General features: G+C 59.0%; 1 protein-coding gene across 1 annotated transcript; it reads left to right on the forward strand.

Moving 5' to 3' along the window:
- Positions 1–1,509: 1,509 nt before the first annotated feature.
- On the forward strand, positions 1,510–9,347 carry LOC132244033 (uncharacterized). Its single transcript, XM_059714953.1, has 13 exons — positions 1,510–2,589; positions 3,094–3,803; positions 4,059–4,198; positions 4,522–4,650; positions 4,988–5,067; positions 5,221–5,323; positions 5,423–5,518; positions 5,711–5,818; positions 6,230–6,365; positions 6,786–6,880; positions 7,055–7,207; positions 7,957–8,104; positions 8,766–9,347. Exons 2-13 carry the CDS (start codon positions 3,095–3,097, stop codon positions 8,897–8,899), a joined length of 2,031 nt encoding a protein of 676 aa, XP_059570936.1. The 5' UTR covers positions 1,510–2,589; position 3,094; the 3' UTR covers positions 8,900–9,347.
- The last annotated feature ends 2,419 nt before the right edge of the window (positions 9,348–11,766 follow it).

Consider the following 11,766-nt stretch of genomic DNA (forward strand, 5'->3'; position numbering starts at 1 on the left):
CTGGCCAACCAGATTTGGTTAGGGACTGATAACAGGCAAGTGTGGAGCTGTCTGTCTGCTCGGGATGAGTAGGACTCCCTGTTAGTGCTGTATTGCAGTGCGTCGCCTTCTCCACGCTGCTAAGAAGCTGGATGGAGCCTGAGGGCCCCACTTGGAGTTGGATCCGGGAGGTGTTTTGCCAGCAAGGAAATTTGCAGCAGGACCAGCGACGGGGTTTTGGGACTTCTAGGCCAGTCACTGGGGCCAGGCTGTGCGGGATCTCCTGCAGGAGCAGCTGAGCGCGGGTTAGGGTCGGGTTCGGGACCACGGTTAGGAGCAGGAAAGGGATAGAGGTGTCTTCCTGCTTGGAGTTGGTCGGACTCCCGGAGATGTATTTAGGGCACGGTGGGAGAGGGCAGCCCACATGCACAAGCTGGACCCTAGAGCAACCCAGCGGGGCATGGACTGGGAGAGCTGCCAGCATTGGGGTTGGCATTTTGAGTGGCAGGGGCTTTTTGCTGCAGGCCTGTTTTGGCAACTGGAGATGCATTGACTGGTGTCTCCCATGCCACCTGTGGGTTTCCCAGGACAGGTCCTGTCATGAGGTATCCCAGGCTCTGATCCTGGGGTTGCTGGAGCAGCCTGAGTGAGGCTTTGGGGGCAGGGTTGGTGCATGGCCCTGTGCCTGGTCCCCGGTGTTTGTTCAGAGAAGAGAACACAGAGCAAGCCCAGGGAGCCCAGCAGGGGTTTCGCTGTGAGAAGGGCCCCGGTGCCGTGCACACTGCTCCATGCAGTGCCCGCCATGCCTGTTTCTCGTGTTGGCACTGGTTGAAAACAAAGTAGTTATGGTAAAGTGGGAAACTGGGCATTTCCTCCCCCTGCCCTCAATTTGGGGGAGCACCTGGTCTGTCCTGAGCGACACCCATCCCCAGGTGCATGGACAGTGGCCCCAGGGGACATGGTGGTGCCGCGGGGGGCTGCGGCGCTGGGTGCGGGGGGGCGATGGAGCTGGTCCCCGGGCGTTGCCGCGGCAGCGTTCGTATCATCGCGGCGCCGCGGGATTCCGGGCAGTTGCCGGCGGAGGCTGGAGCGGTGCTGCCGGGCGCTCGGGGTCTGCACAGACGGGTAAGCCGCCTGCGAAGAGCGCTGCCCCTCTTGTGCCCCCGCCTGAGGCAACGCGGGTGTCGAGAGGAGGCCTCTTGCCCCAGGGGTATCAGAGTCAGACGTGAAAGAGCTGCGGGGCCGGCGCCCTCCTGCTCCTGGACGAGGTGTCCCAGGGGGACGTGGCCTGATGGGGTGGGATTTGCACCAGCCCCACCAGCGATGGGACCGGGAAGGGCAGTGGGACCCGATCCTGCAGGTTGTGTTCAGCCAAGAGCGGGCACCAGGTCTGTGCCTTTCCCTCGGGGGTGGTTTGTGCCTGTGTAAAGCCCGGAGGGAGGAAATGGAGCCGAGCCCGGCCCAGCTGCCCCACCGCAGACACCTGGAGATGGGGTTTCTCTTCCTTTTTGAAGAAGGGCAGAACTGAAGCACAAACCCAGATCAATTCATTTCATCTTTGAAATCACAGTCCAGGAGGATTAGTAAGAATTTCTTCCTGTTCATGTGATTTAAATGTCCCGTCTTGTTTCTGTTAGTAATCATCAGGCGCCGTTTGGAGAGCGACAGCAGAACCAGTTTCGGGGAAGATTTCGCTCTGCGATCTCTCAGCCCAGAGTGAGCAGGTCAGGATCGGTCCTTGGGCAACACTGCTGGAGGCACCGGCAGGGGTCGAGCTGGGAGGGGAGCGAGGGGCTCTTGTGCTTTCAGGCCTGTGGCCCGTGTCCAGAGAAAACATGAAGCATCAAGACGGAGCCGACAGGACCCTGCCCTTGGCATGAGGGGCTGAGTAACACTCCCTGCAGTTGTGTGTGTAGGGTGCAGGAGCTGGGCATGCTCTCGGTGCCACCCCCTGCCGAGGCCGTGATGAGAAATGTTTCTCCTTTAACGCTGCATGTTTTATCTCCAATTCAGAACATCATTTCTCACACCGGTGTCGCACCTCTTCCCAAAGCTACCCGGGACAGGGCTCCCCTCCCCGCCAGGATGGCTGGAGCACGGTGCACAGCCAGTGTGGACTGGACCCCGGTTACAATCCATTTAGAGCCAGCTGTCTTGATGGCACAGAGCAGGACACATGGTCTTTCCTGGGTACCAACACGCATGGAGTAAAGCTGCAGGCACAAGCCAGTAGCGCCTGTGATGTGGAAAAAGGCCAGCACAGGGTGGCAGGAGTTTCTGTTGGATGGCAGGAAAGGGCCAGGAAGAGAAGATAAGGGAAGAAGAGGGATCCTGGCATTGGCAAGCAGAGAGGGGAAGGAGCAGGAGGGAGGAGAGGTGTAGTTTTGTTTTGGGGGAAGAGGCTGTGCCCGAGGATGGCTTCCAACAGGATGGTATAGTCCCTTTCAGGGGTAGGCGTCCCCCCATTGACGGCAGCGACTGGAGCTTGAGGCGGCGAGGGACATCCATCGGAGGAGAGGCAGGAGACCTAAGTTCAGAGCCGGAGGGAGGAGTGCGGCGTCACCAGGGCCTGTGAGCACCCGCCCAGCAGCGCTCCATCCCCCAGGGCAGGTGAGGGGCCTGCAGCGCCGCAGGGGCTTCCCACCTCTGTGCAGGAAATGTAGAAATGGGCAGAAAATCCACCCCTGCAATGTGGGCCCGCAGCCCCTGGTGCTCCCTCATACCACTTCCAGTGGGGTTAGAGACATCCCCAGGTGCTGAAGCTCCCCACCCCTCCCAGCCCAGCCAGTGCTGCCCAGACTGAGCGTGCAGGGAGCCCCAAGCCGTGGCGCTGCTGGGCTCCTGCAGGTCCCAGGGAAGGGCCCCTGTCCTCCTCTCCTTGGCATTCCCGACTCCCAGGGGCCTCAGCCCATGGCCAAACATGTGCTGAGGGGAGGAGCAGGGAGCTGTGTGTCCAAACCAGCTGCAGGTCTTGCACCCTGAGCCCAGGGCTCTCCCCACCTGCCAACCCTAGTGCCAGGGAGGCTGTGGGCATGGCTCTAACCAGGAGGGGGGGGAAGAGTGTGAAGAGGATGCTTTGAACCCCAGTTGATAATTGCCCCTGTTCGGTGCCAGGATGGACAGGCTGCGGCGAGTGCTGAGGAGGAGGTCGGCCAAGGTGCTCTCCATGGGAGAAGAGAGCAGCAGGGAGCCTGGACAGGAGGATCGGGGCCCCATCTGCCGTGATGAGGAGGGGCCCATCAGGGCAAGGAGGTGGCTGTGCCCCATCTGCTGCCAAAGAAAACCGGCAGCTCCCAGCGGCAGGGGAAAGGAGGGAAAGAAAACAGGCACCTCCAAGTCCAGATGGAGGTGGCCCTGGGTGCGCCTGGGCAGGCGGGAGCCAGCACCATCTCAGTGCCAGGCTCCCGAGGAACCATGCAGCTCCCCTCCTGGGTCATCGGGCAGCCTGGAGCCCGTTCCTGCAGCCCCGCAGCAGGAGGCAGCCCCGTGCCGAGCCGGGGATGAGGGCCCAGCCGCCCTGGGGCAGGAGCTGAGCCAGGCCCACAGCAGCCCCTGCCTGAGCCGCAGCTCCTCCTGGGATGACTGGCACACGTCCCAGGAGTCCGGGAGCACCAGCCCCAGCACCAGCTCCTCCTCCTCCTTGGAGGACCCTGAAAACTCCCCAGAGGCCAAAAGCACCAGCACAAGCAGTGGCTCCTCCTCGGAGGACACCGATAGCTCGGAGGAGTCCAGCACCACCACGTCGACCAGCAGCTCCTCCTCGGAGGACTCCAGTAGCTCTCTGGAGTCTGGGACCAGTCCGGCCCCCGGTGCCACCCGCACAGGTGAGGGGAGCTGCTGGGGCCGGAGGTCTCAGCACCTTTCACTAAGCGAGGCCAGTTGAACCCTCCATGGGGCCGGGCAGGGGGATCCTGGCCAAGGTGAGGGGGCTGAGCCGCGCACCTCCCTGGCACGTCCTGGGGCAGACGGGGGACCCTAGTGCTGGTGAGGGGAGTACAACACCATGTATTCCCCCGACACCCACTTCCCTTCCCCTCGGGGGCACACGAGTGACCTTCTCCCCTTTCCTCCCTGTGCAGTGATTCCCAGCCCAGCTGGCGAGGAGCTGGAGGAAGAGGAGGACGAAGAGGAGGAGGAGGAGGAGGACGAGGAAGATGGAAGGTCCCCGGAAGAAGCTGCCCTCCTCCTTGTGAAGAAACACCTGCAGGACCCAGGGGAGGTATGAAACTGCCCCAGCGGAGCCGGCACCCAGCCAGTCCTCCATTCCCCCATGCGGCCCATGGCAGGAGGCCACCCCCTGGGACCCAGAGCCCGCAAGGGGACACACTGAGCCCAGGGGCGCTGCTCGAGGTGGGTGTTTGTGAAGCCCCAGCTGGGTCCCTCCCTCCACGGACACTGCCCTGCTCTTTACAACGCCTGCCCCGAGGAGATGCATCTCAGCACTGTGGGGGCAGAGGAGGCCTGAGTCCCACAGGGGGTTTGCGGAGGAGCAGGAGGCCCCTGGCTAAGAGCCTGCTTTAGCCCTGGTCTCGCTCCTGGTAGATGCTGGACGGGAAGGACAGGCAGCGCTTCCTGCTGGCCATCATCAGCCTGACCATCGCTGCGGACCAAAGTAGAGAGGTGGCTGTGGAGCTGGAGGGCCTAAAAGCAGCCGTGCTGGAGAGGATCGTGGTGAGCAGCACGGGACAGTGTGGGGAGAGGGAAGGAGAGGAAATAGGGTCTCATGAGACCAGGAAGGATGGGAGAGGTGGAGCAGGATGAGAGGGAGAAGGGCAGGCGTGCCTGGGCCTGGTTGCTGGGCAATCCTGCATCTGGAGGGCAGGTGAGGGTGGGATCAGGAGAGGTTTGAGTGCCATGGTTGCAAGGCCGTGGGAGGCAGAGGGCCAGCCCAGCTGGGTGGGTGGGAGGGGGCTGGTTGGGATCCTGCTGCCTGCGCCTGCAGCACTGGGTGGTCTCCCGTGGGGGATGTGGCTGATCCTTACCTCCCTGTCCCCTTTGGGGCTCACAGGACCTGATGGAGAACATCTCAGTGGAGGCCGACAGAAAACACATCCTGGCGTACAGCATAGACGCCATCCGCTGCCTCAGGTATGGGGACCTGTGCCCAACTGTCCTCGTTCTGCCATGGGCCAGGGGGATCCCCACTGCTCAGGCCAAGCTTTCCAGGCTGTTTCCTGCCCACCCCAGTGCCACCGGTGCCCCGCATAGCTCAATCTGACGCAGGCTCCTCTCTTGTCACAGCGACCCGAAGCTCAGCCTGGAGCCAGCTCTGGAGTCGCGCCTCCTGCAGGCTGCCGTGGACAAGAGCTTCCTGGCCATAGGGCGTGAGACCCATCGCAACCAGGTAGGTCCCCCTGCCACTGCCATGTCCCACAAGCCACCCCCTGGCAGGAGAGGCCCCAGGCTCCGTGGCACTGACCCTCAGGTCTGCCTCCCCTTCCAGGTCATGCAGCGGCTGTACGAGGAGTACCTGGAGGGCCTGCTGTGCTGCGTCTTGTCCAGCGCCCCCAGCCTGGGCAAGCTCTACTCCATCTGGGAGGTGAGCACTATGCAGAGGGGCTGGGCTCGGGCCGGGACAGCTCCTGCCCTGTGCACTGCAGCAAGCCTCTCTCAAAGTGTAAGGACAATGGAGAAGTCTGAGCTCGAAGCCTGGGCCCTGAGGAGGAGGATGCCAAGGCTGCTGGGTTAGGCAGGGCACGTGCCCATTGATCATAACATCTTCCTCCCACAGCACTTTACATCATGGATTGAGCCATCGGATGCCCAGCACCGTGCACTGGGCATGAAGATGTTTACTGGTGTCCTTGCCTTTGCTGTGCAGCTCCTCCCACAGTTTGAGGTCAGTGACCCCCGACCCCAGTGTCCTGGTGCCCTGCCATTGGGAGAGTGGGGTCAGAGCTGGAGAAGAAGCTTCACTCCAAGGCCTCTGCTTCTGCCTCAGTGGTGCCCCCTGACTCTTTACGGGTCTCTTTTCCATGGCCTGCTCTGGGCATGGTCAGCCCTGGACATGGGGCCTTTCTAGCCCTGGAGTATGAGGCATGGGGAATCATCCTGGGGCCGTGAGCAAGTCCCTGGGCTCCAGGTTCCCATGCAAAGAGAGGGGTGTCATGCTCTGGCACTGTGGTCTCTGCCTCCGTACCCTCCTGCTGGGTAAGGGAGGGAGGTGGAGAGAGACAGCCGGGCCTGGGGAATGTAGTGGGGAAGGAAGGTGGGACATGCATGGATTCCCCGCTCCTCTCCCCCTGCTTAGGGCTCCCCTGACATACCGGAGGTTGGAGACATGGCAGCCTGCCTGGGTCTGATGATCAATGACCCGGAGGAGATCACCAGCTGCAAGGCCAGGGCGGGCATGTATTTGCTCACTCAAATCCTCCTTCATCAGAGGGGTAAGGAGACCCAGCTGGAGTACAAGGCTCTGATGCCAATGGTTTCCCTCCAAAAGCCTGGTCCCAGGTGCGGGGCCAGACGCTGTGTCCCCCTCTGTCCATTCCCAGCCTGGGAAATACTCTGGGTGTCTGCATTAATGAACTTGTCCTTTCCACCTCAGCGCCAGCTGTGGCCCTGCAGCCTGTGCTAATGCACCTGTCCTGGGTGTCCCATGGGGGAACCAGGGAGCCTATCCCAAGGCCCCCAGCCCAGACTGGTCCCAGGATGCCTGGTCCCAGTTGGCTCCTGCTGAACGATGCCCTCCCTGCTGGGGCCCTGCTCTTCATGCTGCCAAAAGGGCAGCCAGAGCCCCACTGAGTGGATGCTGAGCACCAAAGCTAGGATGGCAGCTCAGAGCCACATGTCTCCACTTCTCCTAGGACAAGACATGCGAGGGGCAGAGGAGCTGCGGTGCAAGCACCAGATGGAGCAGAGCCAGGTCCAGAAGTACAGGGACCTGGCGAGAGTGGGAGAGGTGAGGATGGTGTGATGAAGGGGTGCAGAGGAAGGCCTGATGCTTGTCTCCAGATTGCAGGGGTCTTCCTGCGGTGGGTTACAGCCTTGCAAGTGTCCAGGGTGCCATGGTGCCAGGCCCCAGAGATGTAGGGTTTCGGTGGGATGTGCCAAGCCTTGCATCTTTTTGTTCCAGGGGCTGAGAAAGATCTTGCTGGAGGAGCAAAGAAAATCTTTCCTGCAGAGGGCCCTTCATGCAGTTCACAGCAGACAGATGCACATCAGCCAAGCTGGGCTTGTCTTCCTGTATGCAATCCTGGGGGAAGCCAGCTGCTTGATGGGACACAAGGTCAGCAGCCACGTTGGGAAGCGCGGGGAGGGAGGAGAGTGAGCTGAGGGACCCTCACCTCTACCACATAAAGTCACTGTCATTCCATCCCCACTTGTTGCCTGGGGACAACATGGAGCAGAGAGAGGTCGCTGCACACTGCAGTCTGAGCCCTAGGTCATGGCGGGGTCCATTTGCACCTCACAGACTAACTCAATTAATGACCTTCCCTTCTCTGGAAGGTGCAAATCTCCCTTGCCTTCTGGGCAAACTGGCATTTAGCAGAATGGGTAGCCTGCCAAGTGTCTTGGAGAAAGGAATGAATTAATCTGCTTGGGCAGGATGGTACCAGCCTGTCTCTTACAAGTCATGCCCCTCAGGGTCAAGATCTCTGGCCAGGCCTAAAGATACAGTGTGTGTCCCCTCTGGACAAACTTCCCCTTCCCAGCCTCCGGTCAGGAGTCCTTAGGATCTCCCCAGAGCCCCACATGGCTACATTTCTCCTGTTGCCCCCAAGTCTGCACCTGCTTTAGGGAGAATGGAGAATTCAGCCACTTGACACTGCCAATCTGCCCCATTGCCCCAGGCCACCACGCCCATCTTCACCACGACTCTCAGAAAAAGGTCCCTCTGGGAACCTGTCCCCATTTCCCTGGCCTGTTACCAAAACCCCTTGGTTTCAGTCCAGTCCCTGCCACATGACCCCTCCCCACATCCCCTGTCCTTCCTGGGGGCAGCAGAGGCTCTGACTAGCTATTGTGCCACTGCAGGAGAAAGAAATCCCCATCAGGGTCGTGAACAAGCTGTTTATCATCACCGGCTTGAAGGAGCTGCCTAAAGATCTGCAAGGGCACAGCCTGCTGGTCACCTCCTCCAGCGCCCTCGCCTCTCTCCAGCCGCCCACACTTGCTCCTGCAGGTACTGTCCTGTCCCCTCTGCCCCTGGGGAGCAGGGATCAGTGGGAAGGGATGGGGAGGCTCTTGGCACTAACACAAACCTGCTCCCTGCCGTGTGTGGGCAATTCTCCCCTCTGCCCTAGAGAGTCCTGTCCTAGCATCCATCCTCCGCAGGTCTTTCCTTTCTCTTCCTCTCACTGGCAGGAGCCTTTCCTCATGCCCTGCTGCCCTTGGGGAAACCTCCCCTCTGCCCCGGGCGGCATGGGTGGGCCTGCAGGGTGTTGCCATCTTTCATGAAGAAGCCCCGGGACCTCTCCCAAGTGGCTGAGCAATCCCAGGACAGGGGGGACCCTCTGACTCCTGTTAAATGCTGCTCTGGCTCCCACAGTCGGAGACCTGCTTTCCCTTGCTTGTAGCTCTCTCAGCCATGGCTTTTTGGTGCTGCGGCTGTCCATTCAGAGCATCTACCTCATCTTGAATGTGGCTGGGTAGTGATGCCTAAAGACGTTCAACTTCTTCCATGCAGGAGGCTAAGCACTGTCTATTGTGTTTTCCCTCATTCACATGTTCAGGCCTTTGTGTCCTGGGAAAGCTCTCAGTCCCCACTTCCTCACATTACAGCCTTGTATCACGGTCCCAGTGCATGGATCTAATCTTGTGCTGCTTTTTCTTACACTGCGTAGCAACACCTGCAGACCACCTTGACCCAGGCAGCACCTCCCTGAGAGAAGACGACCTCCCCAACCTCACCGGGAGCCCGGCAGCTACAAAGAAAAGCTGCAACAGCGCCAAAGCCACCACACAAGCCACTGACTGACAAGTCATCATCCAGTCCGAGCCGTCCTCCACAGACAAGTCAGCCTCTGCAAAGAGAAGCAGCCTGAGAAACCCTCATGGTGAAGAACTTGAACATCTTCTTCCAGCCCAGGTTGCCAAGTGGAGGATGCTCTTGTTGTGTGGATGGCATTTTGTGACCCCTGCCTCAGGGCTTTGGCCGGTCGCCGTTTGGGGCCAGGAAGGAATTTTTTCCCCCTTCATTTATGGAACCAACTTCTGGGGGTTTTTCGCCTTCCTCTGAGGCATTGGGACATGGTCAGACCATCCCGGCGTCTGTTCTGTTAGTAGCCTGCCTTCAATGCCATCATGGGCCATTCAGGGAGAGAAGAAAGCAAAGGCACAACGATGTGTACGGCTGAAGATAGATTTAGTGTAATATGTAGTGTTGAAAATCTCATAGAAGTTAAGAGTAGATGTAGGATAATAAAGTTAAGCTTTAGCTTCCTTTTCTTATAACTGTTGGTGTGCATCTCATATACCTGTGTCAAACACGAGCTCATGACATGCAAGGAAAGAAGGAAGACAAGATAATCCATTTCTGTAGAAAACTGGGTCTATAATACACACACAAAACCATGCATTTAGCATTTTTAGGTCGAGCTGTCTGAGAAGCTGTTTATATTGTTCAATGGGGAAACACCTTTGCTCCTCAGCGAGTCAACTTCGGGTGGTCAGGGAGGTGTTTCAAGAAAGTTGCAGCGAGAAAAGCTTTTTCTGCTCCAGGTTGCCAAGGTGCTTTGGGTAGATTTGCTATCTTTTAGGAAATATAGTTGGAAAAAATGTTTTTGCAAGCTTCTGAACACAAACACCCACTGCCACAACCAACAACCACGATCCAGGTTGTTCTTTCTGTCAAGAGCAGAGGGAGAAATAGAAGAGAGATGGGGAGCATGTTGCAAAAGCAAAGACACTGTGGTGCTCAGGGCACTCAGTGGGATGGGAAGGGCCCAGCTGTGAATTGCTGCTAGTACGCAGGTTTCTCCAGAGTCTTTTCATTGCAATTGGCAGGGCCTTTTGGTACCCAGTATATTTTTCTGGTGCAAGCACACTGTATATGAGGAGGCACTTATAATAGACTTATCTGAATAGCAGGAGACAAACCCCTCCCAACCCCCGTACCCTCCATCCACAGGGCTCTTCCAGACTAATATTTGGATGTCACCTGATTCAAGATCTCTCCGTCTTGAGGTCCAGGGGCTGGGGGGTTTTGTGTTGTGTTGTGTTTGTTTGGTGTGGGATGGGAAGACCCAGCTCTGTATCCATGCTGCAGCACAGGGATCTTCCCAGTCTTTTCCATTGGAATAAACAGGGCCCTTGGGAATAAACCCACTTAGCCTCTCCCTGGCACTCAGGGCTAGGTCTGGTTTGCAGGGATCTGCACAGTCTGGATCCAGACCCCCGCCTGCAGTTGTGGGAGCAGTGGCACCCGTGGTCGGTGCAGATCGGTGTCAGCTCAGGGAGCCTCAGGGATTCACGCAACCGTCAGTCACTCCCCAGCGCTGCAGCACACGTCGATGGCAGCTCCTCAGCATGCAATTCAGTGGTGTTTCCTCACCCGCTTGTCCCACCCCAAATTCCTGGCCCCTCCAGGAGCCCTGCAGACCAGAGGACATGGCTCTGGGGGCTGGATCCAGCTCACGGGCCGTATTGTCAACACCCTGCTGTGAGTTGTTCTCACCAAGCTTTGACTCGCTGCTTAGGTTCTTCTTGACGCCTCTCTCCTCTTCCCCCTTGTCCCACATACGACCCCCAGACTTAGTTACGGCTCCCAGTACTACTCACACCGGCACTGTACAAAAGACAGCATCCCTGCCCAACACTGCTGCTTTTACATTGTCTGACATCCCCGGGACGTTTCCTCACAGCGTCGCACTGGGAGCTCCTGGCTTGTTGTTTGCCCCCCTGACCTCACACACTTGTTCAGTCACTGCTCTCATGTGACATGTGAGGAGCAGGGGTTCAATGCCCACCCAGCCCTGTTCAAGACCCAGGACCCCCAAAAGAAGAGAACGGAAGAGCTTGCGGTTGGTATCCAGGCCAGTGCAAAATCTCCGGTATGCTGCTATGTTTTCCCAGCACATTTGCACTGGTCCAGACAGATGGTGAATGAGCACGGGGAACAGTCCTCTGTGCCTGAGGCACTTCAGCAAATCCATGGCACACCATGCACCAGCCTCCCGCACCTGAGACTGCAAACGCTTCCTCATCTCCTCAGGTGCAGCAGCCTTGCCCTGGGCTCCCCGGCACTGCGGGTGTGAGCAGTGTTCGTGGGGGAAGAGGAGGACGTCGCTGAGGTTCTGCAATGTCCTGACATGGGAATTATATCCCTGGGTCCACATTCACCCCAGCCCTGTGGAGGGGCTCTGCTTGCCCCAGGGATGTGCTAGTGCCCAGCCTGACACCTCGGGGCCACAAGTGATGTCCAACCCAGCCCAGCTCAGCAGGGACTGACGGCGGCTCTCAGCCCGGCTAACAGAGGCTGGACTTGCTGGACGTGACATGCGCATCTTGGGGTCTCAATCCCGGCTCTCCCAGCACAGGGGCACTCCCTGGCGCTGCACTGAATGGCCGTGTGTGCCAGTGTGACACTGGCATCTGAACCTCTCAGAAAAGGCTGTGCTGAGGGGATGTGGAAGGGGAGACTGGAGCCTAAGACTCTTTTCCTCAGAGGAGCAAACAAGAAGGGCCCTCACAAAAGTTTGGCATGTGATGCACGTGGGGCTGTGGCTACATGACCCAGCCCTGCCCTAGGGAGGGCCCTGGCTGGAAGCCAACAGCCCACGGCAAGCAGCTTGTCAGGGCGAGGGGTTGTGGGGTGGGGGAGATCCTGCAGGGAAACTCCAACCA

This window comes from Alligator mississippiensis, chromosome 11, assembly GCF_030867095.1.
Source record: "Alligator mississippiensis isolate rAllMis1 chromosome 11, rAllMis1, whole genome shotgun sequence".
Classification (NCBI taxonomy): Eukaryota; Metazoa; Chordata; order Crocodylia; family Alligatoridae; genus Alligator; species Alligator mississippiensis.